Source organism: Balaenoptera musculus, chromosome 20 (genome assembly GCF_009873245.2).
Source record: "Balaenoptera musculus isolate JJ_BM4_2016_0621 chromosome 20, mBalMus1.pri.v3, whole genome shotgun sequence".
Lineage (NCBI taxonomy): Eukaryota > Metazoa > Chordata > Mammalia > Artiodactyla > Balaenopteridae > Balaenoptera > Balaenoptera musculus.
The window spans coordinates 18,728,770-18,755,500 of NC_045804.1; the positions used below are offsets into that span (position 1 = coordinate 18,728,770).

At 38.8% G+C, this 26,731-nt stretch overlaps 1 protein-coding gene across 1 annotated transcript in view; it reads right to left on the reverse strand.

Moving 5' to 3' along the window:
- Positions 1-501: 501 nt before the first annotated feature.
- The window catches only part of FBXL20 (F-box and leucine rich repeat protein 20), a 114,454-nt gene continuing 88,224 nt past the window's right edge, over positions 502-26,731 (reverse strand). The window contains 9 exon segments of the mRNA XM_036836676.1: positions 502-1,096; positions 2,575-2,787; positions 3,797-3,853; positions 5,617-5,661; positions 6,579-6,639; positions 8,584-8,714; positions 11,864-11,938; positions 13,226-13,352; positions 14,989-15,084. Coding sequence (XP_036692571.1) covers positions 989-1,096; positions 2,575-2,787; positions 3,797-3,853; positions 5,617-5,661; positions 6,579-6,639; positions 8,584-8,714; positions 11,864-11,938; positions 13,226-13,352; positions 14,989-15,084 — 913 coding nt within the window. The 3' untranslated portion in view covers positions 502-988.

Genomic DNA, 26,731 nt, shown 5'->3' on the forward strand with positions numbered 1-26,731 from the left:
AAGTTTGTTTTCATCAAAATAGTCTTAGCTCAATTTCTTCTCATAATTTTTCTTGCTTTTGTTATAGTTTCCCTTCAGACTGGCAAAGATTCAGGCAGGGTCCCCTAATGGTAAAATTTAGAATTTAAAAAATATTTATTGATAATGTCTCTTTTAAAAATGTTTGGTAACCCCAACTAATCATCCAAAATGCAAACTGTAAACATAACAACAGCAAAGGAGTAACAACTGAGTGTGAGTAAGCAGACTATGCACAGATGACAGACTGAGCAAGAGTGCAGGAGGGAGCAACAGAGAATGAAAGACAGGTACACAGTGTGCTACAGAAAGTGACAATTTGAGTGAATACGTCATCACTTTTGGACCACAGCGATTTCAATGCAACCATTTAGGAAACCTCTGGGCCAAATACTAAAACACAGGAGGAGGAATGGACAAGCCTTCTTTGTGAGCATGCTCAGCATGTTGGCATGGGAACAAGGAAGCACAGAAGCTCTGTAGTCATCTTACAATGGATGGCTACCATTTATAGGATGCAAAGAAATTTCCTCTCTGGTCCCTGGATACGACATGTATTGTTTTTCTATGCTTTCCTTGACCCTGGAGGACTGCAGCTGCTGTTCCAAAACTGCCAAAGAAACCCCTTAACAAAATAAAGAAACCACAGTAGCGGTAACACTGGGTTTGCTGGAATGCCCCCTTCCGTCTACCTTGCTTATGATTTTCTTCTGGGCACATCCAACAGGAATGGTTAAGTTTTACCAATCCACATGATAAAGCCAGCACGAACCCAATCCCCTGGTCACAGAGACAGAGTGGGTGGGGGTGAGAGTGGGTATGCGTATGTATGTGTGGCTCTGGGGATCTGGACGCTGCCCTCACTTTGTAACCTTTGCCCGGAACACTGGGGTCGCTTCCAATGGAGATCCATGGTAACTCTAGAAGTGTCATTAAATACTCAGTTCACCAAGGTTGACCACCTCCATTGTCATAGGATGATGCAGCATCTGCAGAAGCGCTGTCTGCTGCCCCCTACTGATGGGGGTGGAGTGACAGGTGCGAAGTAGGCGTGGACTTTAATATTGGGTAAATGGGTCTGAAACAAGACAGAAACATTACTAAGAGAGAGGGCTTAAACAGAAAGAGCAACGTTGCTTTTCAGAAAAACCACTGAGGGACTGAGTGTACATGAGGGCAGGGCAGAGGCTGAGCACAGAGGGGATGTTGAGAGACCTGGGTTCTACTTTGTACCATCCCACGTTATTCTAAAAGACCAAATCAGCTCACATAACTTTAGTAACTACTTCCATAATAATAAAACTGGGGGAAAAATGCATGCTCATCTCTTAACCTGTCCCAAAGGTGTTCCCAGACCTGGAAGAAATTATATATGCTTAAAAACTTAATTTTTTCCAAGCCATTATGGACAATGTTTCTTCTGATATTTAAAAAAAACCTCATTATCCTCTTTTAACAACATGCTTCTAATTTTTACAACATAGTTTCTAAATTCCTACTATGTTCAAGGCACTGTGCTAGTTATGTAAAAGGGCTGCAAAGATGGTCAAGATGGAGATCCTGCTTTTAGGGGACTTAATAGTCTAGACATGCACATAAATAGCTAAATTAGAGTGTCAAAGTGCTAAGTGACTCTTGAGGATTCAGAGGTGGAAGAGACTCCTGACAGCCAGGCAGGTCCAAAAACCCTAATGTACGTAGGCCACAGAAGATGCTCTGGTTGACCTGCGGCTCTCCGCCTCTTTTGGTGTTGAAGAGCTATGGGTACGAGGCCTCCCCATGGCAGTTATGTTCTCAGTCCTCTAGGTCTGAAGGGAGAGGTGGAACTGAGGTCAACTGGAACTCAAGATGAAGTGTGCTGCTCCTTTATGCACTCAGATGCCATAAGGCCAACATGGATAATTTTAAAGGTTGATTGTAAGGGCCAAATTAACACAGTGCCTTTCCCACAACAGGCGTCAAGCAGGTGTTCCAATAAATGTCTGTTGAGCTGAATAATCCAACATATAGATTCATCCAGTCTTTTATAAGCTCCTTGCTGGCAATCTGTCTTTTAGTCATTTGGCTATACACGGGTCTCTCTATTATGAAGGATGGGGCAAAAGGAAAAGGTAAAAAACTACGTGATCCATTTGTTGCCTTAAAAAAATATGAACCCCAGCAAAACAGTTTGATATGAAAGGAAATACAAATTAAAATTTTAAATCCCATTTAACTAAATATTTTCTTTATGTTACTCCTTTTTTTCCTTTAGAACCAAAATCTGGCATGTGCTTTTTTGACTCTGGGCATGTTACTAGAGAGACTCTGCTGGGAGGAGGTCTACTTTTCGTCCCTTCAGTGGGTATTTTCCTACTAAATATCTGGAACAACAGGTAAGAACTATCTACCCTTAGGTTTGCTCTCCATCTTTTTTTCTCTTTGCTGAATGTCCACATAAATATAAATAATCACAGGAATCTAAATCTAAAAAAAGGAAATGGAGGGAAAAAAATAAAGAGAGAAGGAAAGGGTGCTGAGAACACTAGAGCCGGAGGGTGATGCCACCATCTTTACCCTGAGTCTCTTGATTCCAGCCCGTGTGATTTGCTGGCAGTCATAGAGTTCTATCCGCTCAAGGCTGTGACAGCTCTTCAAGTGCTCCAGGGATGCATCTGTAATTAGGGGGCAGTTGTCCAGTTCAATCACCTCCAGCTGGTCATGGGCGCAGGCCCCATTCCCCAGGTGACGAATTCCATCGTCTGTGATCAGCTCACAGTGAGACAGACTCTGCAGCCAAACAGAGCAAGGAAGGACACTGAAATATTTAATGGCATTCTTCTACCCAGAGGCCTGTGTGCAACGAAAAAGGAGAATTTTCTGGTTTGAGTCTGCAGTATGTGGAGCCATCACTGGAGCCGTGTGGTGAAATAAAGAACGCATACTAGAGTTGCTGGGGTTCTGCTTTTGACAATCAATGATCAACATTTCTCTGTGTGATTCTAAATGTATTTTGTGAATTCCTATAATGACTGTGAAATAGTTGATAAACAAAATATCTCCCCCCACGCTCTCCACACACAAATTATTGATACTTTTCTTCTCTACAGGGACAAGTGGGGCTCAAGCTTTTCCTGTAAAAAATTTTCTGGAATTTGTGGACTAAATATTGAATACCTGGTGCAGGGGCATGCCCAAATAGTTAATTAACCTAAGATGACTCTTACAGCTGTAAGATGTGGTCTCACCTCTTCACTTTACGAGTTTTCCTTAAATCCCTGGTTCTTCCATGCGAAACTCAGAACCCTCGACCAAAACATAGTTTAATGTGCCACAAAACACCAAAAATAAGCCTAGGTACAGAACAGTCAACCAGAATGCTTTCCCACAGTGTTACTGGAAGCAGTAGCAGAGAACGACCCCTAGTAAAGCCTTGATTGGTTCTATTTTATAGGAACGCTTGGTCCCAATGTGAAGCAAACCGTATTTCAGGCCATCTCATCTCCTGGATCTCTGGAAATTTAAGCACTGTTCAGGCTGGAGTGTAATTCATGTGGGAGCGAGAACTCATACTCTCCATGTGAGTTTTCAGTCTCCAAGCATTGATACAGAAAATGTTTAACTTTTCCAGTTTCTATCTCAGTTTCTCCCTTCACACAGGTCCTCCCTTGGTCCTCTGTAAGTTGACAATTTGGAGAAATATGCTTTCCCCAAATGGTAGCCAGGCACCAAGATGAAAGTAAGAGCTGGGTTTTGATTAAATCCAATAGATACATAAAACTTCCACAGTCAAACTCACCAATACTTGAAGTCGAGGACAGTGTATAGAAAGTTGGATTAATGTGCTATCTGTTATCTGAAAGAAACATATAAGTTTATTTTAGGTATAATTCCAAAAAACTCATAGGTCATACCTCATTCTTGACTACACTAGTATTTTAGACTGATATCCTGATATCGATCATCAAATAACAGAATCGTAAGGTTGAAATCCCATCAGCTACCAGAACCTGTTCTTTTTTTTTTTTTTTTTAATAAATTTATTTATTTCATTTATTTTATTTTTGGCTGCGTTGGGTCTTTGTTGCTGCATGCGGGCTTTCTCTAGTTGTGGCGAACGGGGGCTACTCTTCATTGCGGTGCACGGGCTTCTCATTGCGGCGGCTTCTCTTGTTGCTGAGCACAGGCTCTAGGCGCACGGGCTTCAGTAGTTGTGGCTCGTGGGCTCCAGAGCACAGGCTCAGCAGTTGTGGCGCATGGTCTCAGCTGCTCCGCAGCACGTGGGATCTTCCAAGACCAGGGCTCGAATCCGTGTCCCCTGCACTGGCAGGCAGATTCTTAACCACTGTGCCACCAGGGAAGCCCCAGAACCTGTTCTTTGAGAATCTACCCAGGCTGGGCTTAAACTCATCTAGTCATCTTTGAACAGGTCTGTCAAAAATTGTTTGTTTTTGAAACAAATGAAAATGTGTTCCCTCATAACTTCCATCCACTGGACTTTGTTTGACCTCCTTAGAACCATCACAGAAGTGAATCAGAAGACACTGCTCCATGAAAAAAATTAATGTAGGAACATCCTCAAAGTTTTAGATATCTGGCCCATATTTTTATAAGCCATGTCATAACTCAGGATTGACAATGGCATGTCAGTTATTTTCCCTAAGGGTGGCAGAAAGAGGCTGCTGGGTTAACTATGAACATTCAGTAAGGAAGAACTCCTGAAGGAAGAACAGTCTTTTATAGTTATCTTAGGATGGAGAGTAAATCAGCATTTCTTTTCAAATTTCTCTCCAATTCTGAGATTGTTGTTATAATACACATAATTTCACAGGGGCTAAGAAATGGCAGGGGTGGGGGACTGGAGTGGGCGGGCGTGTGCACGTCACTCAGAGGACTAACACTGGAAAGGACGCACAGGACGTTTGGGCGTGTGCAAGAAACAGATGGATGTGAGTAAGTTTCACTTCAATAAGAACTAATAGGGACCAAGTAGTGTCCGGATAACAAGTAATTTAGAAAAATTGGCGTCTGTAGTTATTGAAGTATCTTCTCTTCTTTATTTTTACCATTAAAAAAATTCACTGCTCTATCTTCTTTTTAGGAGTCCCTCTTTAAAATTTCTCCCCAGCCAACTAATAAGCTGAAAGCTCTTAAAATTGGTAATAAAAAAAACTCTTGATAAGAAGCTAAGTCTGCCTGCCTGAAGGGCAGGGTTCCATACAGAGTTGGGTCTCCAGGGTTAATGATGTAAGGGGCGCAGGGTCCAGTTAAGCTAAAAAGGGGCAGTGATATCTATCAGTGTGCTGGGCCTTTAATTATTTATTAGCATCATAACCCTGTAGGTCTAAGGAAATATCTTAGTACCTTTATGGTCTAAATGCCTGAGCCTTCTTTCTCGCCAATGGCAACCTTATTGATGGCAGGTATTTTCCTAGTTTCTTAGCAAAAGTACCGTGAGCGCCTCTGCTGGTATGCCTGGAGGACACCTCAATAAATGGGAGAGTCAGCAGTGCTGCAGGCTCCCCACTATACTAGGGTAGGGAATTGAACGTTCTGATGTGCACGTACTATGTAAGTTTCTATCATACTATATTTCTGAGTAAAAATCCACAATCTTACCTGAACACACTCTTCCAGGTCCATCTTTTCAAGCTCATGGCAATTCTGTAAGACACAAACCCAAACATTACAGTACAAACGTTTAAAATTGGGAAAAAATTAAGGTCAGAAAACGAAGAAGTAATATTAGATAGACTGATGAAATCTTAAGAGCTTCAGCGTTGGTGTCATTCTTATATCACTTCCTGCCTTATTCCATTAATTACACATTTTTAAAAGGCCTTTATCACCGTGAAATTTCTCAATTATTCCACACTTAAAGTATCTAACATCTTAAAAGTCCAAGGGAATGAATTTCCTGAACATTGATACTGAACTAATACAGAGATCCTTTCAACCAAAAATAATTTAATGAAGATGATTTCTTTGTAAGCACAGAAGGGGAATTTGTATGTCCTCATCTAGTTATGCCATGGCCTGCCCACCGCCACCCCCATTAGTATTCCATTGATCTGCCTGAAAGCAAATGCCCTTCCCATGTTCCATTACACTGGTCAAAGATGGGGTAATTTTAAATACTATTATTATACAGTGATTTACAAACCACTCCATGTATTAAAATCTTGTGGAGAATACAGAAAATCTCTTAAAACCTCTCCATTTAAATCAGGCTTATATGTTTCTTTCAACATTACTCTCATCCACCAGTTGCATACCAAATAACCAAATAAGCTTCTTTCAAAAGCGCTAGGAAATTCCCACTTAGTTTAACTTATAATCTTATGAAGAGGCGGAAAATCAAGTCTCACGAAGGAATGTCATGGTCTCCAATGCACATCTGCCTTTCCAGAGCAGCTGCCTGTAGCTGCAGCCCAAGGATGCTTAGGAACACCAGCCACAGAGATCCCCCCACACCCTACACCCTCAATTCTGCTGCCACTCCACATTTCCCTCATTGCTCATTCTTCTGAAATAAAAAAAAACCCTGAACAAAACCTACAGAACCTGAAGAAAACACTTACCCTGGCCAGAGTGGTAAAGCCTACATCTGTTAGTTGAGAACACCTTGCCACTTCTAATATTCTGTTAAAAAAAACAAAGTGAAAGTCAACCCACTGGTCCCTGAAAACTGGGTTTATTAAAACGGCAAGAATTTAAGAAAACAACCTCTTATTCCCTAAGGACTATATAACACGGAGTTACATTCACAGCTAAGCAAGTCTGTATACAGATCTTGCTACTCGTTTTCATGGAGTCATCATAAAGTGGTCCTGTAAATACCACATTTTAGGATGATGCAATCAGAAGAATATAATAGAAGCTTGTAGTTAATGCCAAAATGCATGAGAAACGCATTTAAAAGCCTTCTTGATGGCATACTGCTTACCCCCAGAGGGCAGCCTGCTCCTAGAAAACAAAGGAGATGGAGATAAATACTCTGTCTCAGTTAATCTGTTGCTAAATTATTCTCTTTCCCTATTTTACATGTAGGTTCACTAAGATTTAAATAGCTTTTCAAAATACTATGAAGGGACTGGTTAATCATAGGCCTGTCCCAAATACGAAATTCCATACTTATGAAAAAATACCCTTAAGCTTCCTGCCTCCTCCCACAGGCTCCCAGGGAGGCCCAGTGGAGAGGGCAGCTGAGCTGGCAGCCACGCTCCTATTCAGGAACTGCTGAACACCACCCTAAATACCAACCACAGGGCTGGGGAATCAAAAATAGTAGCTCTTCTCTGTGAAAAGTCTGGTGGTGTCTGCACGACAGTACCAAAGAACATTGTATGTTTGCTTACAAATTACTACAGAAGTTGAAAAAAAAAAAAAAAAAGGCTAAAGTATAAGGAATCATTATCAACTGACAATCAATTAAAATACTGTATCTAATGGGAAAGTATGATCTGACTGAACCCAACTTTTAAGTGTCACATTTGAGAGCCTTTTTTTTCTAACAATAAAATAAATCATGAAGGAGAATGGAGCTGAACATCCCTCTCTTTAAAAGAGAAAAAGGTAATATGTAATAGTTTTTAGAGAGAAGACTGGCTACCTCCTCAGCTCCTGAAGAGTATTCTACTCTAGGCTTCCGAGATTACAAAGGCCCATGGCCAGGTGATTACAAAAAAGTTTTAAGAAAGTTTTTATTGGTTTACAATGATTTTTATGTGTAAGACAAGTGGTTTCATAGGTTCTGGAGCTAGACTGCCTGAGAATGAACACTTGCTCCTGCACTTACTAACTGTGAGACCTTGAACAGGTTACTCGACCTGTGCTTCGGTTTTCTCACCTATAATACAGAGATAATAACAGTGCTTACGTGGTGTTATTATGATTAAGTGAATTAATATTTGTAAATAATTTAAAACAGTGGCTAACATGTTTAATATATAGTAAGTACAATATAAGTTTTGTTTTAAAGAACAAAAAAGGTGTATGGGGATTATCCCTATTTATTACAAAATAGTGTGCTGTGTGCTCTTACAAAATCAATATGGGCTTGATACCATGTGCGTGCTAACACAGCATTCTTAGTAAATATTCAGCCAATCCTGTATTTAGGTAGAGAAGAGGAGCCACAGAGAAATAAAGCTCGCTTTAAAAGACCATCAGCACAAAGGGGGAGCTGTTTTTTCTCTTTAAATGCTCCCTGCTATGCACCTGGCAGCATTACTACAATATAAATGATCACAGGGTGGGCTTCTAAAAACTTTTTTCAGAAAGGAATTATATGAAAGCATTAATAAGAGAGAATGCTTTTATTTCTTTTCTCAAGTAATGTGATAAAATGTTGATATTTTTCTAGTATGGATAGCCAAGAAGCAGAAAATGAGGACTATTACCCCCTGGTTCAGGCCAATTACATGTAATCAAATGAGGTACAAAGCAAGTAGGTGCGCATCTGAAAGGGTAGTAGTGGCCTTGTAGTGTCTACCTTAAAAAATTCAAGGTTCCAAGGAATAAATACGAGTGAAGGAGGCCACTGCTCCTTTCCCCTGATTTTTTGAGATAAACAAGAACGTTTACCTAAGCCGTGGGCAGTTCTGACCTAAAGCGTTCAGGATGGCATCTGTGATGTTGGAGCAGCCAGAGGCACAGAGGGACTGTAGCTTATGGCACCCTCTGCATATAGTAATGAGACCTTCATCTGTGATTTGCTAAAAAAAACAAGAGGGAAAAACCCATAGTTATTAGTTACTTAGCAGAAGATAAGGATAGAAAAAAGTTACCTCTGTGAAATAAGTGCCAAAAGAAATAAAAGCAGATTTGATATTAACCATGTAGCAGGACCTAAAGAAAATGAATACACTTTGTTTCTTCCTTCCAGTCCTTTTGATTTAGCTTTCAAGAGAATCTGTGCTCATTTCTGGTGCAAAGGGAAGAAAGCTATAACAGGGTTCTTTTAACCTAATGGGACTGACAGGACTGGGAACAGATGGGGTGCATCATGGTGTAGGTCAATTAAATGATTTTAAAACCTAGAAAACAGATAAAACAGCAGTATTTTAATAGTATAAATGCATTTACAAGTTCAAAATTGATACTGATATTAAGTACTTTAAAAAAAGGAAACAACCTGTGGATCATAGCTGTAATCTCATATCAACCATAAATCCATTTATTTCTAAATTTAGTTTTATAACATAAAGACTATCCTACATGGAAACAACCTAAATGTCCATCGACAGACAAATGGATAAAGAAGATGTGGCACATATATACAATGGAATATTACTCCGCGATAAAAAGGAACAAAATTGAGTTATTTTGTAGTGAGGTGGATGGACCTAGAGTCTGTCATACAGAGTGAAGTAAGTCAGAAGAGAAAAATAAATACTGTATGCTAACGCATATATATGGAATCTAGAAAATTGGTACTGATGAGCCTAGTGGTAGGGCAGGAATAAAGATGCAGATGTTGAGAATGGACTTGAGGACACAGTGGGGGAAGGGGAGGCTGGACATAGTGAGGAGTAGCACCGACATATATACACTACCAAACGTAAAATAGATAGCTAGTGGGAAGCTGCTGCATAGCACAGGGAGATCAGCTCGGTGCTTTATTGACCACCTAGAGGGGAGGGATAGGGAGGGTGGGAGGGAGGCTCAAGAGGGAGGGGTATATGGGGATATATGTATATGTATAGCTGATTCACTTTGTTGTACAGCAGAAACTAACACAACATTGTAAAGTAATTATACTCCAATAAAGATGTATAAATAAAAAAGACTATCCTAATTTAATGGAGATAAATAGTTGTATCAACTCAAATATAATTTTGTATGTTTTAAATTATTATTTTAAAATGAAAAAAAGAACACCAAAAGATGTACATAAAAAAAAGATGTCATGTATAAACATCTTAACATGTTGGATATGATCAGCATTTTAATTTGTCCTGATAGATTTGCTAATTTTGTGTAAGCCTCAGAATAAAGCTCTCCTGTCATTTCTGTTTAATCAAACAGTATTCTTAGGTTGCAAGGACAACTGAAAAAAAAATCAAACTTTAAATATTCACTGCTTAAATCAGTATGTTCTCAGTATTATAGAACTGAAACAACATACAGATGAAAAATGGATGCTAAGGCAGATATAAGATCTGTCATGAGAATAAATTGATGAGGCATATACACATGTAGAAGTACCTTAAAAAAGTGCCACACAAATGTGACGTATAGTTATTACTAAACAAGGATAACTGAAAGAAATGTAAATAAAGAGAGAAGCAGCAATCCATAAACATGCATATTTAGCAGGCCAATGGAGTCTGTGTCACACATTATTAACAAAATACTGGGAGGGTTGTGCTGCCTTTTCTTTCTTAATGTTTTGAAGTCTATAAGGGATTACTGAGGAAGAAAGTCATATTACCAATACTTTAAATTGTTAAAAGAGCAAAATCTACTAAACTTTTATGTTTTCAGATTAGTCAAGAAAAAGAGAATGCATTAAGTGTGTACTTTGGTCACTTCAATAGTTTTGCGCAGAAACTTCAAGAAGTCTCATGAATGCTGAGAATCATTTCATCACATTGTACAGAATGACAGAAGGAACGACTCATGCCCTAAGATCTGGGTGAAGGTAAACAGTAAAATAAACATATGACAGAGCTGGTTCTTTATGCTTACCAATTGGTTTCTGTCTGCTGGAAGGGTAAAGGAAATGAAACTAAAATGGCAAACGGTAGGTATGGTATATATGTATTTATATGTATGTGTGTGTGTATGTAAGTAACATATACACACACACACATATACAGAGTGCACATGTGTATATTTATGTGTGTATATAAATAAAATCTGAAGATGTGCAAGAACAGTTTTTTTCCTATCACTGTAAGATGATGGTTTCGTGTTTACAATAGCTGTGTAAGGTCTTTCTTTCAGGCCAAATATTTGTTTCATAAATGAAAGTAGGCAAATTCTGGTAGTTAGCAACTATGGAAATCAAAATATCATTCCTTTAACTCAGTCTCTAGGAGCCTCTGAAACAGATCGCTATCAGCACCATCCCTTAAGGGCTGGAAGGGCAGGGTGCCTAAATTGCACAAAACGTGGCCCTGTATGTGTCACCTTTAAACTAAATAACCACTATGCTCTAAAGTTTCAGGTGACCAAACAAGAAGGGGAGAGTATTATACACAGAAGGCTTAGCAAAAACAAAGAAAACCCTCACCAACTTTTTTCATTGCTATGAGAGGCTCTCACTCCAAGGCAACACACATATGCAATTTTCAAGGCAAGAGGGAAAAGCTAAAGGTGTATTGTCAATGTTCTAGGATCCTGAATAGTTTCAGCAAATTCTCTGAGCAAAATTCAGGGGGTTTGGGATAGACACAAAAAAGCTGATAGTCTAAAACAAGCCAAGTGTGAACTACAAATACTACTTGAAAATAATTTAAAGGGTACATTTTGCTTGTCATCTGCTTATATCAATGATTCCCAATAGTCATTACTCACTGATAGATGTTAGTCGGTGTGACTGCAATTAATTTACCAAAAATATTTTAAATGCCGAAGTCTGTGAATAATTTACTTCTAAAAAGTAGAGTTTTCTTAAGTAGAAGAGAAAGGGGTGGAGCTACAGTTTAGCTTATTTGGAATTCTGTATAAGCTACCCTCTATCTCATCTATGTCAAAGCCCCTAGGGGCGAGTACTGTTGAGCATTTAAAAAATCATCTATGATTACTGCGTCCCCAGGGCTGAAGTAGACAAACTACTGGTCTTTATGACTGAAACTCTTACAATAATATTATTGAAATGAATTACTAATACAGAAGAGTTGTGGGAAGGACTGCTTACTAAGCAAGTCTGCAAGTTCAAAGTCACCAGTTCAGGACAGTGTGCACCTATGTACTTGAGAGCTTCATCTTCTAGCTAGAAAGATTAAAAAGAGAGAAGAAATTATTACTGACATTGTTTAAAATCTTTAAACCTTAAATCTTAAAGATTTAAGAGTGTACACACTCGTCAACCCATTCTAAATATAGCCAACCAACTTTCAAAGGAACAAATGAACCAGAAACAATGAACTATGATCATATAAACGTGTAATTCAAATGATTAGTACAGTTATCAGTATTTGTTATCAGTACCGACCATGTCAAATTCATATTATCACCAAATCAAGGAAAGATAAAATAAACATTGCCTAATGTTTATGATTTTTCTTCTGATACAATTAAAGATGCCTTGCAGCATTTTGCTGAGGGATTTTGAAACTAAAATAACTTTCACATTGCTACACTCCCTGTAAAGTTTCTTAACAACAAACTTTTGGGAACAGGAGCTGAGAAAGAAATCTGTAGTTATCTGCTGCTGGAAGATCAGTGCTATGCGTACAGTGCGGAGAACAGATGGCAAGTAATTGACTATAATCATGCATCCCAATCAATATTTTTCAGGATTCCATAAATAACCAGGAGCTCAAGTTGTTGTTTTAAGGCGGTCATACTTTCAAAGCTCTGTTTCAAACCGTGAAAATCTTCCCTTCATGGTGAAAGAATGAGGCCATTTTTTAATAGAATACAAGGCATGGTTTTAGCAACCATTAATAAAATAAGGTAATAAGAGCCTAGCCCTACTTTGTCAGTCACTTCTAAACCCACTCTTGATCATTTCCTTCCAGGTGTTGTTACCATGTCAATTCCTTTTTTTTTTTTCCACTGTAAAACACTGAGATACTAAAATTTTTAATGACAAAATATGTTGGATTTGTGATGTGACTGGCAGGAAATAAGCATCAACACTATAAAATGTAGGTTGCTGTATACCTGGCACATTTAAGAAAAGCTCTTGGTAGTTAAACAACTAGTGGAAACTGCCAAGACTGTCTTCCTGCCTATCCAGTTCAAGGTTCTCAGGCAGTGCAACATGACAAGTTGTCTTTTCAGATTAAATTACATGAAAACCTTCTTGCCTGTGGCACCTGTTCCGTATTATGATTTTGTCTCCCCATCTTGCCTCCCCTCAAACATTTATCTTTGGTCAGGCAGGTGTTAATTCTTCTATTTTTTCACTCTAGGGAAAACCCTTTAATTTTTGGTAAGCATGGGTCTTTGGTCAGTAATACACAACAACTACGTATCTCTCAAGCCAACATCTTGGGCTGCCCACCAAGTTCATGGTGCCTCTATCATTCACAAGTAAGACAGGGAGTATTACCTGTGTGCAGCCTTTTAAGAATAAGGCTTTAAGACCTCCACAGCCTCTCACTAGTGCTTGGATACCATCCTTGGTTACTTGGTCACACCAGGAAATGTTTAATTGCTCCAACAGTGGACATCCCTCACTTAGGATAAAACAAAATGAAACAAACATATGACTAAATCCAATTCCAAAGGCACCAAAGTCTCATTTTATTGGCCATCTAGTTGGGGACATATTTACTTAATGTAGATTTAGAATACAGGCAATTCTGCAACAAAAGGTGCATTTATCAACGCTTGTGGTGTTCATGTGGGACTACATCACTAGGAGGGCTAGCTCAAATCCACCTTAACTAACAAGCTCAAGCACAATGCTGTTTTTCAGATACATTAGATTTTTATGGAGGTTTACACTTTTCAAAGTATATTCTTTTTGCACTTATCACAAATTTAACGGTCTCTATATAGGAAATGGAAATTAAGCGACTTGTTCAAGTTAACAGAGTAATTAATGAAGAGTCAGATTCTAACTCAATTTCTCTATCAAATAATTCAAGTACTTATCAAAGTAATAATGAGGCCATTTAAACTTTTATTTAAAAAATTACAAAGGATCTGTAAATTTTCTCTCTTGGGAAGTATCTAGGGTACAGTTTCCACAGGCTGAATTTAGGATATATTGTATTAGATCTCTGCCTTCTATCAAACACTAGCTTCATCTTTGATCTTTGATTTCACATTTAAACTATGGAAGAATCCCAAGCTCTATGGCATTCTTTGGAAAATACTGCTTTAATTGTTTTATAAAATAAAGCCAGGGGATCTTGGTTCAAGTTCATTCTTCAACATTAATAGTGTGACTTCAGGCAAGTCACTTCGGGAAGCCTGACAGAACCTCTCTTAAACCAAGATTAGCAGTAGCCCTTCTATGTTCTCCCCAAACTAATGCACTCATTTCTACCATAGCACTTATCCTGCTGTAATACGACAACACATTTAGTTTTTTTTTTTCTTCTACGAGACTCGGAGCAACTTAAGGGCAGCAACAATATCTTATTCAGTTACCTCCCATGGTTGAATCACAGTACCTGGCATTCAAAAATGTTTTAGATTTTCTTATCTGTTAAGTGTCTGTCCTATCTACCTCACAAGATTTCAAAATAAATGAGATCATTTATGTGAATTACTTATGAACTATAAACACTGTTATACTATCTTATTTATTACCCTACACCAGCCATAGATACATGTGTTCAATGCTCATAAGGAAGGTATAGAAGGAGACACATTTTCAGATTACTTACACTCTACTTAACTAAATTTACATTTCGTCTTTTAATGGCTTAATTCTTACTCTTCATAAATGTAACTAATACATGGCACCATGATCTTTTATAAAAGGCTGACAAAAAAGTAAAAGTACAAAGACATTGGGCATTTCACCCTCCTTTTAAGATATATCTTTTTGTAATGTACTTTTAAAAATACAGTAACATTAAAACATGAAAACTTACTGAGCACTTACTATAATATACAGAATCCTGCTAAGCACTTCATTCATGTACAAACTGTACTATTCTGTTCAGAAATCCTAGTTACCTCTATCATTTCACCTGAATGTGTCCTGTAATTTGGGCAAGTAGTAAAACAAAGATCTATCTCTGAACTACAAGTACGTATCTATAAAACATAGTTTCCTTCAATTCCAACTTTATTTTAGTTAATAAAAAAATAAGTATCTGTTCTGATTATTGGACATTCTTGTTGTAAGAAATTTACCTCAGAGCTTTTAGAGACATGTTTGTTATTGATGTACAGGAAGCCAAGTCAAGGTGCCTGAGTTTGGAACAGAACTTGCTAAGGCTAGTACATGTACTGAAAAATGGAAAAAGGAGAAAATAATGAATAAACAAATAAGAACACATCCTACTAAGGATATTAGTATGATATACCAATATCATACACAATTCTCAATAAACAAATAAGAACACATCCTTGGAATATCATACATGACCTCTCACGTGTTACAGAACTGTAAAATTTCCATACCCCAAATAAAAGCAGTTATAAATCCAGGGACCTTTCACGCTGAGGAAGAGGCAAGTTCACAAAGGATAAAAAAAAGCTGTGCTGTTTATGAGAATGTGCGTGAGGGGAAGATGGTGCCTGATTCACATTTGGAAATGTTAGTAGCTACTGACAGCAAACTACATTTGTGCTGATAAGAGATCTACATGCATTTTGTAAATTCAGGAACACCAGAAAGCTAGCTAGTACCTGCCAGCAAGTGGTGAAACATGAAGCCCAAAACCTCTGTCTCTGCTCTTTCACTTAAATCTCTTTCTGCTCAGATAACCTTTTGCATGGCAGTAATGAAAAAATCGGATTTTTGCAAGGTATACAGAGGATGGACCAGTGTTGGGCTGAAACAAACTAAGTTATGTAAATTACTGCCTGCTTTCCTTTATGAATTCCTTAAAGGCTCTTTGCCCACAGTGGTCAAGTTCCTCATTTAAAATTTCTTTTAATTACGGAAAATCTCAAATATACTCAAGAATGAATAACAGAGAATGCACATGTACCATCATTAAGCTTTGACATTTATCAATATTCTACTATTGCTATTTCATCTATTTTCCTCCTTTCTTTGTTTCAGTATTTTACAGTGAATCCCAGACATATTATTTTACCTGTAAATATTTCAGGACATATTTCTAAATAAGGATTTTAATTCCTTAATGTCTGACACCCGTCTTGTTCAAGTTTCCTCAATTGCCTCATAAATGCCTTTGTCAAATTGCCTCTTGTGGTTTTATTTTGCAGTTTTGTAATGAACACTCTTTCTTGTGTTTGTTAACCATTCATCTCTTTTCTTGGTGAAATGTCTAAGTGCTCAGGTCTTTTTTTTTTTTTTTAATTAATTAATTATTTTTTTGGGCCACGCAGCGCGGCATGCAGAACCTTAATTCCCCAACCAGGGATTGAACCCGTGCTCCCTGCAGTGGAAGCACCGAGTCTTGACTACTGGAACACCAGGGAAGTCCCAGGCCTATTTTTAATTGGATTGCCTTGTTATTGATTGTAAGAATTCTCTATATATTCTTGATACACATATTCTTTAATTTCTCTCAGTAATGTTTTATGGTTTTCAGAGTAGAAATCTGGCATTTCTTTCTGATTTATGTTATCTGCCAAAAAAGACAGTTTTACTTCCTTCCTATTGGTATGCTTTTTTTTTTGGTAAACTTATTGCATTGGCTAGAATCCCCAGTAGAATGTTGAATAGAAACTCACTTTGCTCCTGACTTTCAGGTAAGGCATTCAGTCTCTCACCATTAAGTACATTGTTAGCAGTAGGTTTTTCATGGAAGCTTTTGATCAGATTAAGGAAACTCCCTTCTATTCCTAGTTTGTTGAATTTTTTTTTTGGCTGCGCCTGGAGGCTTACAGGATCTTACTTCCCCAACCAGGGACCGAACCGGGGCCCTGTCAGTGAAAGTGCTGAGTCCTAACCACTGGACCTCCAGGGAATTCCCTGTTTAAAATTTTGATCACGAATGAGTGTTGCATTTTGTCATGTGCTTTTACTGTATCTAATGATGTATTAGTTATCTACTGTTGCAGAGCAAATTACCTCGGAAATGAGCAGCTTAAAACAAGAATTATTTATCTCATGGTTTTCATGGATCAGGAACATAGGTACAGGCAGCTTAGCAGGGTGACTCTGACTCCGCGTCTCTCACAAGGCTACCATCAAGGTACTACTGGCCACAGGTGCAATCATCTCAAAGGTTAACTAGGTACAGATTCCCTTCCAAGCTCATTTAGGCAGATGTTGGCAGACCTTAGACGATCTAATTCCAAGCTTTGGTTTTTTTAATTAACTTTTAAAATTAATTTATTATTATTATTATTTATTTATTTATGGCTGTGTTGGGTTTTCGCTTCTGTGCGAGGGCTCCCTCTAGTTGTGGCAAGCGGGGGCCACTCCTCATCGCGGTGCGCGGGCCTCTCAACCATCGCGGCCTCTCCCGTTGCGGAGCACAGGCTCCAGACGCGCAGGCGCAGGCTCAGCAATCGTGGCTCACGTGGCTCACGGGCCCAGCCGCTGCGCGGCACGCGGGATCTTCCCAGACCAGGGCTCGAACCCGTGTCCCCTGCATTGGCAGGCAGATTCTCAACCACTGCGCCACCGGGGAAGCCCCTCATTTGGTTTTTGATAGAATTCAGGTTCTTGCTGGCTGCTGGCCAGAGGCCTCAATTTCTTGCCACATGGACCTCTCCACAGCGCTGCTCACAACAGGGCAGCTTGCTTCCCCAGAGCTGGAGAAGAAAGTAGAGCAAGATAGAAGTCACAGTCTTTTTGTAACCTAATCTCCAAAGAGATATCCAATCTCTTTTGCAGTATTCTATTGTTAGAAATGAGTCACTAGGTCCAGTCCACGCTCAAGGGGAAAAGATTACACAAAGGTGCAAATATGAGGAGGTAGGGATTATTTGGGGGCCATCTTAGAGGCTGCCTATCATAGTGAGATGATCACGTGGCTTCTGTCCTTTATTCCAGAGGGCAGTAAACCTCACCAGCTGCCTATTTTTATATGGCCACAAGTCTAGAATGGTTTTGGCATTTTTAAATGGTTGAAAGAAAATCAAAGGATACTATTTTGTGACATGTGAAAATTAAATGAAACTAAAATCTCAGCACCATGCAATAAAGTTTTATTGGAGCACAGCCATGCTCATTTGTTTATGTATTGTCTGTGGCCACTTTGTAAAACATTGGCAATGTTTGTAAAACACTGGCAGAGTTGAGTAGCTGTGACAGAGACCATATGGCCAACAAAGCCTAAAATATTTCCTTATCCAGCCCCATAAAGAAAAAGTTTGTTGATCTCTGCTTTATTCTACTAATTATTATGAACTATTACATTAACTGATTTTCAGATGTTAAACCACACTTGTATTTCTGGGATAAATCCCACTTGGTTAAGATCCAACCCTTTTATACGTTGCTGGATTCAGTTTGCTAAAATTTTGTTAAGTATTTCTGCATCTCTGTTCCTGAGGAATACAGTAGATTTCCTTTTATTGTGATATCTTTGTTTGGCTTTGACATCAGATATTTTTGGTATCAGAAAAATATTGGCCGGATAGAACAAGTTATGAAGTATTTCTTCTTTTACTTTATGAGTGAGTTTGAGTATTGGTGTTATTTTTTCTATAAATATTTGATGGACTCACCAGTGAAGTCATCTGGGCCTGGGCTTTTTTTGTGGGACAATTTGGAATTACTGATATAGACCTATTCAGATTGTCTATTCTTCTGTTGAGTCAAATTTGGTAATCTGTGCCTTCGCAGGAATTTGTCCATTTCACCTAGGTTGTCTGATTTGTTAGTATGAAGTTATTTATGGTATTACCTGATAAACATTTCATCTGTCTTTTGGCTAAAGTACTTAGTTCTCTCCTTCATTCCTGCTTTTGATAGATTATCAAAAAGAGTCTTCTCTCTTATTTTCTTAGTCTAGGTTTGTCAATTTAAAAAACTTTTTTCAATGAACCAGCTCTTGGTTTCATTGATTTTATTACTGTTTTTGTTTCCTATTTCTCTGATATCCAATCTAATCTTTATTTTTTCCTTCTTCTTTTTGCTTTGGGCTTTGCCCTTCTTTCTATTTTCTTAAAGTTGAAGGTTGTTACTGATTTGAGCTTTCTTTCTTTCCTCTTTTGTGATATAGGAATGCAGAGTTGTATCATTACCTTGGCTGAATCACATAAATTTTGGTAGCTTTTCTTTTCATTCAGTTCAAAATTATTTAGAAGCATGATGCTGAATTTCCAAATACTTGAGCTTTTCCCACATTTTGTTCTGTCATGAATCTCTAGTTTAATTCTCTACTTCTGGTCAGAGAACATATTTTGAATGATTTTAATCTTCTTCAATTGATTAAGACTTGTTTAGTGGCCCAATCTATGCTCTATCCTGAAGAATGTTCCAGTATGTTTGTAAAGAATGTTTATTCTGTAATCACTGGGTGGAGTGTTCTATCTGCATAGCATGCATTTTTCCATCTGTTTACTTTCAACCTATTTGCGTCTTTGAATCTAAAGCATGTCTCTTTCTTGTAGACAGCACATATTTGCGTCTTGCTTTTTTTTTTTTTTTTTTTTTTGGCTGCATTGGGTCTTTGTTGCTGTGCGCAGGCTTTCTCTAGTTGTGGTGAGCGGGATCTACTCTTCGTTGCGGTGTGCAGGCTTCTCATTGTGGTGGCTTCTCTAATTATGGGCCACCGGCTCTAGGCACACGGGCTCAGTAGTTGTGTTGTGGGCTCTAGAGCACAGGCTCAGTAGTTGTGGTGCACGGGCTTAGCTGCTCTGTGGCATGTGGGATCTTCCGAGACCAGGGCTCGAACCCACATCCCCTGCATTGGCAGGCGGATTCTTAACCACTGCGCCACCAGGCAAGCCCCGGGTGTTGCTTTTTTTTTTTTTTTTTTTTTTAAATTAATTAATTAATTAATTAATTTATGGATGTGTTGGGTCTTCGTTTCTGTGCGAGGGCTTTCTCCAGTTGTGGCAAGTGGGGGCCACTCTTCATCGCGGTGCGCGGGCCTCTCACTATTGCAGCCTCTCTTGTTGCGGAGCACAGGCTCCAGACGCGCAGGCCTCAGCAGTTGTGGCTCACGGACCCAGTTGCTCCGCGGCATGTGGGATCCTCCAGACCACGGCTCGAACCGTGTCCCGTGCATTGGCAGGCAGATTCTCAACCACTGCGCCACCAAGGGAAGCCCACGGGTGTTGCTTTTTAATCCATATTGATAATCTGTCTTTTGGGTGAAGAGTTCAGTCCTGTCTACATTAATAAAATTATTGATATGGTTGGATTTTCTCTCTCCCATTTGCAATCCTTTTCTATTGCTTCATGCTTTTTTCGAGTTTGTTTTTCTGTGTCTCTTTACTGTTTTCTTGTTTTAAGTGTACTGTTTCAATTCCTCTGTTGATTTTTACCTTTTTTTTCTAATTATTTTCTTATAGTCTGCTCATGGAATACAATATGTATCTTAATTTTACCACAATCTATTTCAAAACAATAACTTAGGGACTTCCCTGGTGGTCCAGTGGTAAAGAATCTGCCTTCTAATGCAGGGGATGCAGGTTCGATCCCTGGTCGGGGAACTAAGATCCCACATGCCACGGGGCAACTAAGCCCACGTGCCACAACTACTGAGCCCATGAGCCTCAACTAGAGAGCCCGTGTGCTGCAAACTACAGAGCCCACGTGCTCTAGAACCCACACTCCACAACTAGAGAGAGAAAAAAAACAACCCGCATGCCACAACTAGAGAGAAGGCCCGCGCACCACAACGAAAGATCCTGCACACCCTTAACAAAGATCCCGCATGCCACAACTAAGACCCGACACAGCCAAAAAAATAAAATAAATTAAAAAAAACAAACAAACCAATAACTTAATTCTCATAAAGCACAAGCATTTTGCTCCAATACATAATGGTTCCCTCCTCTCTCCTTTGTGCTATTATTTTCATATGTTCAAATATATTTCATATATTACTTCTATATATATATTATAGACCTAACAATACAATGCTATAATGATTGCTTTATACAATCTTCTATTTTCTAAAGAAGTTAAGAGAAGATATGAAAAAATTAGAGTCTTAGATTTACCCACATATTTACCGTTTCTGATGCTTTTCATTTACCAATTCCTATGGATCCGAGTTATTGTCTGGTATTTATTTCCTTTCATCCTGAAGGCCTTCCTTTACTATTTCTTGCCAGGCATATTTACTAGCGACAAATTCTCTCCCTTTTTGTTTATCTGGGAATGTCATTATTTTGCCTACATTTACAGAGGACAGTTTTGCTAGATACAGAATTCTTGTTTTTTTCCTTTCAGCACACTGAATATGTCACATGGCTCTCGTTTCCATTATTTCTGATTAGGTCACCCATTACTCAAATATTCCTTTTGTATACATGAGTTATTTTCCTTTTGCTGCTTTCAAAAATTTCTGTGTTCAGTTTTCAACAGTTTGGCCCTAACATGTCTAGGTATGGATATTTTTATCCTTCTTGCGGTTCACTGAACTTCTTAGATCTGTAGATTAACGTTTTTCATCAAATTTGGGAGGCTTTCTGCCATTAATTTCTCGCTTATTTTTTTCTTCCTGCCTCTTTCTATCTTGTCTGGGATTCATTTGCATTCTACTCTTGATGTTGTTCCACAGGTCTCTGAAGCTCTGTCCATTTTTCTTTAATCTTTCTGTTCTTCAGACTGGATGGATAATTGCTACAGATCTCTAAATTTATTTTATTTTTTTAAATTTTTATTTATTTATTTATTTATTTTGGCTGCACTGGTCTTCATTGCTGCACAAGGGCTTTTCTCTAGTTGCGGCGAGTGGGGGCTACTCTTTGTTGTGGTGCGTGGGCTTCTCATTGCGGTGGCCTTTCTTGTTGTGGAGCACAGGCTCTAGGCACATGGGCTTCAGTAGTTGTGGCACGTGGGCTCAGCAGTTGTGGCTCACGGGCTTAGCTGCTCCACGGCATGTGGGCTCTTCCTGGACGAGGGCTCAAACCCGTGTCCCCTGCATTGGCAGGCGGATTCTTAACCACTGAGCCATCAGGGAAGCCCTACAGATCTCTAAATTTATTGATTGATTACCTGTTTTTCTGGGGGTTTTTTTCCCCCTAGCTTTACTGACATGTAATTGACATATAACATTATATATTTTAAGGTATACAGTGTGATGATTTGGTACACATATAGGTTGTGGAACGTTTACCACAAGAAGGTTAGTTAACACAATGTTTACCTCACATAAATACCATTTTGTTGTTGCTACGGTGAAAACATTTAAAGTCTACTCTCAAGTATACAATACAGTACTGTTAACTATAGTCATCATGCTATATATGTTTTAGATACTGTGTTTCCAATTCCAGAATTTCCATTTGACTCATATTTTACAATTTCTTTTAATTGATATTCTCTATTTAACAAGTTATTATTATCATACTTTCCTTTTGAAAATTGGGTATATAATTAACATGTAACATTATATTAGTTTTAGGTGTACAACAAAATGATTCAATATACACATATATTGCAAAATGATTACCACAATAAGTCCATCCATTACTACCCATAGCTCCAATTTTTTTTTCTTGTGATGAAAACTTTTAAATTTCTTTCTTTCTTTCTTTATGGCTGCATTGGGTCTTCGTTGCTGCGCACGGGCTTCTCATTGCAGTGGCTTCTCTTGTTCCGGAGCACAGGCTGTAGGCACACAGGCTTCAGTAGTTGTGGCACTCAGGCTCAGTAGTTGTGGCTCTCGGGGTCTAGGGCTCAGGCTTAGTAGTTGTGGCGCACAGGCTTAGTTGCTCCGCAGCATGTGGGATCTTCCCGGCGCAGGGCTCGAACCCGTGTCCCCTGCATTGGCAGGCGGATTCTTAACCACTGCGCCACCAGGGAAGTCCATGAAAACTTTTAAGACCTACTTTCCTTTAATTTTTAGAAATCTGATTTCAGTGTACATAATGTGCACATATTTTTATTAAGTTTATCGTTAAGTATTTTGTGTTCTTGGATGTTACCACGAATGTTGCTATATTTAAAATTTCATTTTCCAATTGTTCATTGATGGTTTACGGATACAGAATTAATTTTTGCCTACTGGCCATGTTTCCTGTGAACTTGCTAGAACCCTATCATGCCATTTAAAAATTATTTTCTAATCTGTATGACCCCGCTTTTTCTTCCCTTATTGTATTAGGTGGACTTCCAGTACAATGTTGAATGGATGTAGTAGACCTAATATCCATGCTTTGACCTTAGGGGGAAGTGTTCAGTATTTTATGACTAAATACAATGTTAAAATTAGGTTTTTCATATATATAATTTATCAGGTTGAGGAAGTTACCTTCTCCTAGTTTGTTTAGAGATTTTATCATTAATGGGTGTTTAATTTTGTAAAATGCTTTTTCTGGATCTATTGAGATGATCATGTGATTTTTCTTCTTTGATCTGTTATTAAGTTGGAACTTAATAACACTGACTGATTTTGCATGTTAAAACAACCTTACATTTCCGAGATAAATCCAAATTGATTATGATTTATTACCCTTTTCATATGTTGCTGGGTTCAATTTGATAATATTTTGTTACGGATTTTTACATGTGCATGTGGGATATTGGCCAGTAGTTTCTTTTTCCTGTCATTTTTATTTTATTTTTGATATCATGGTAATGATGATCTCATACAATGAGTTAGAAAGTTTTCCCTCCTCCTCTATTTTTTTGAAAGATTATTCCTTTCTAAAATATTTGATAGAATTCAGTACTGTCCAAGCCTAGAGGTTTTTGTTTTGGTTTTTATTTTTTGGTGGTAAGGTTTTTAATCACCAATCCAGCTTATAAAGATATAAGGCTATTCAGATTTTCTATTTCTTTACAGTTTTGGTAATTTGTGTCTTTCAAGGAAATTATCTATTTCATCTAAGCTGTCAAGTTTATTGGCATAAAATTGCTCATAACATCCTCTTATTACCCTTTGAATCTGTGTAGAAACTTTAGTGATATTTCTTTTTACAGTCTTGGTACTGGTGATTTGTGTCTTTTTTTTTTTAATTAATTAATTTATTTATTTATTTTTGGCTGTGTTGGGTCTTCATTTCTGTGCGAGGGCTTTCTCTAGTTGCGGCAAGCGGGGGCCACTCTTCATCGCGGTGCGCGGGCCTCTCACTATCGCAGCCTCTCTTGTTGCGGAGCACAGGCTCCAGACGCACAGGCTCAGTAGTTGTGGCTCACGGGCCCAGTTGCTCCGCGGCATGTGGGATCTTCCCAAACCAGGGCTCGAACCCGTGTCCCCTGCATTGGCAGGTGGATTCTCAACCACTGTGCCACCAGGGAAGCCCTGCGTCTTCTTTCTTGACTAATCTCGACAGAGGTCGATCAAGCTTATTGATTTTATTTCAAAGAAACAGCTTCTGGTTTCATGGATTTTTCTCTACTCTATGGCCATTTTCTATTTCATTGATTTCCACCATTATCTTTTTTATTTCCTTCCTTTTACTTATTGTAGATTTACTTTTCTTTTTCTAGTTTTCAAAGGTGGAAGATTTGATTTTAAACCTTTCTTTTAAGATAAGCATTTATAGAACTTCCCTGGTGGTGCAGTGGTTAAGAGTCCGCCTGCCAATGCAGGGGGACATGGGTTCGAGCCCTGGTCTGGGAAGATCCCACATGACGCAGAGCAACTAAGCCCGTGTGCCACAACTACTGAGCCTGCGCTCTAGAGCCCGCGAGCCACAACTGCTGAGCCCACGTGTCACTACTACTGAAGCCTGTGCACCTAGAGCCGTGCTCCGCAACAAGAGAAGCCACCGCAATGAGAAGCCCGCACACCGCAACGAAGAGTAGTCCCCGCTCGCCGCAACTAGAGAAAGCCTGTGTGCAGCAAAGAAGACCCAACGCAGCCACAAAAAAAAGAAAAAGATAAGCATTCACAGCTATACATTTTCCTCTAAGCACTGCCTTCAATGCATTCCACAAGATTCGAATGTTGTGTTGCCACTATCACACAGCGAAACTTATTTTGTAATTTTCTTTGTAATTTATTCCTTGACTCATGGATTATACAGAAGGGTGATATTTAATTTTCAAAATTTCCGGATATGTGCTATTTGATTTCTACTTTAGTTCTGTTGAGGCCATAGAATACACTCAATATGATCTCGATCATTCTAAATTTACGGAAATTTGTTTTATGGCTGATTATTTGGTATATCTTATTGAATATCCCAGTAATGAAAAGCATGCTTTCTGGTACAGCATTCTATGTCACTTAGGACAAGTTCACTGATAGTGCTGCTCAAGTCTTCTATAGCTTTTCCATTTTCTTTTTTTTTTTTGTCTACTTGTTTTATCTTTGCTGAAGAGGAGGGTACTATTTAATATCTTCCATCTACTCTTCTTCCTGAAGTTTACATCATCTGATATTAATAACCACTCCAACTTTCCTGTGATAGTATATCTTTTTCCATCTTTCTACTCTTTTTTTTGGGGGGGTATGTCGCGAGGCATGCGGGATCTTAGTTCCCCAACCAGGGATCAAACCATCACCCCCTGCAGTGGAAGCACGGAGTCTTAACCATTGGGTCTCCAGGGAAGTCCCCCATCCTTTTACTCTTTTTTTTTTTTAAGAGAAATTTTCCTTTTTTAAATAATTAAATTTTGGCTGCACTGGGTCTTTGTTGCAGTGTGCAGGCTCTTCATTGCACATGGGCTCTAGAGCAATGGGCTCAGTGGTTGCAGCACGCAAGCTTAGTTGCCCCACGGCATGTGGGCTCTTAGTTCCCCAACCAGGGATCAAACCCAGGCCCTCTGCATTGGCAGTGTGGAGTCTTAACCACTGCACCACCAGGTAAGTCCCTCCCCATCCTTTTGCTCTTAATCTCCATATTATCTTTAAGTTTTCTTGAATTCTTGAGCATATTTGTAATTGCTATTTTTAAACGTTTTGTTGGTCAATTTTATAAACTGTCCTTTCTGGGTCTGTTTCTATTGCCTAGTTTTTCTTCTGGTTCTTCTTCTGGTATCATTTCCTGCTTCTTTGCATGTATTGTAATATTTGATGGAATGCTGGAAATTCTGTATGCTACATTGCTGAGCATCTAGATTTTGCGTCTCTCTTTAAAGAATGTTGAGTTTTGATTTAGCAGGCAGTTAAATTAGTTGTGAATCAATTTGATCCTAAGTTTTTTCCTTTTAGCCTTTATTAGGGCTGATCTAGTTTAGCTCCACTACCAAGGTGTGACCTTTCTGAAGTCTCTATTAAATGTCCCAAGGTGTTCAATGAGCTTTCTCCATTTTGGATAGTCAGAACTTCTCCCAACCTTATTTAAGCTCTGGCAATTCTTCAGTTCACAGTTTCCCAGTAATTGTTCTTTCCTTATTAGATGTTCTTTGCGCAGCTTCGTGGGGTCTCAATATGTGCATATACAGTTTACTATTCAGCCAAATTTGTGTAGATTTCTGTAGCCCTTTATTGAGTAGCTCCCCGCTCTCCAGACACATTTTTAGCCATGCTGGTCTCCCTGAACTTTGATCTCTTTCTCTTCAAATCAGCCAGAACTTTGTGCTGTGCTTGGGTTCCTTTTCCTTGTGCCATTATCTCGAAAATGCCACCAAGCAGAAAGCCAGGGCAATCATAAGGCTCACCTCATTTGTTTCTCAGTCCTGCTCTGCATGTTGTCCAACATCTAATACTGCTTGTTTTCTATGTTTTGTACGGTTTTAGAGTTGTTTACAGCAGGAGGGCAGTGACTGTAATCATCAGAAGCAGAAGTCTCCACCTTTGATTTTAAAGTTTGTATCTTTTTTCTTTTAAACTATGCTTAATATATACTAAGTCCCCTACATACGAACCTTCAAGTTGCGAACTTTCAAAGATGCGAACGTGTGTTACATCAACGTCAGGCGTGAGTGAAATTGCAG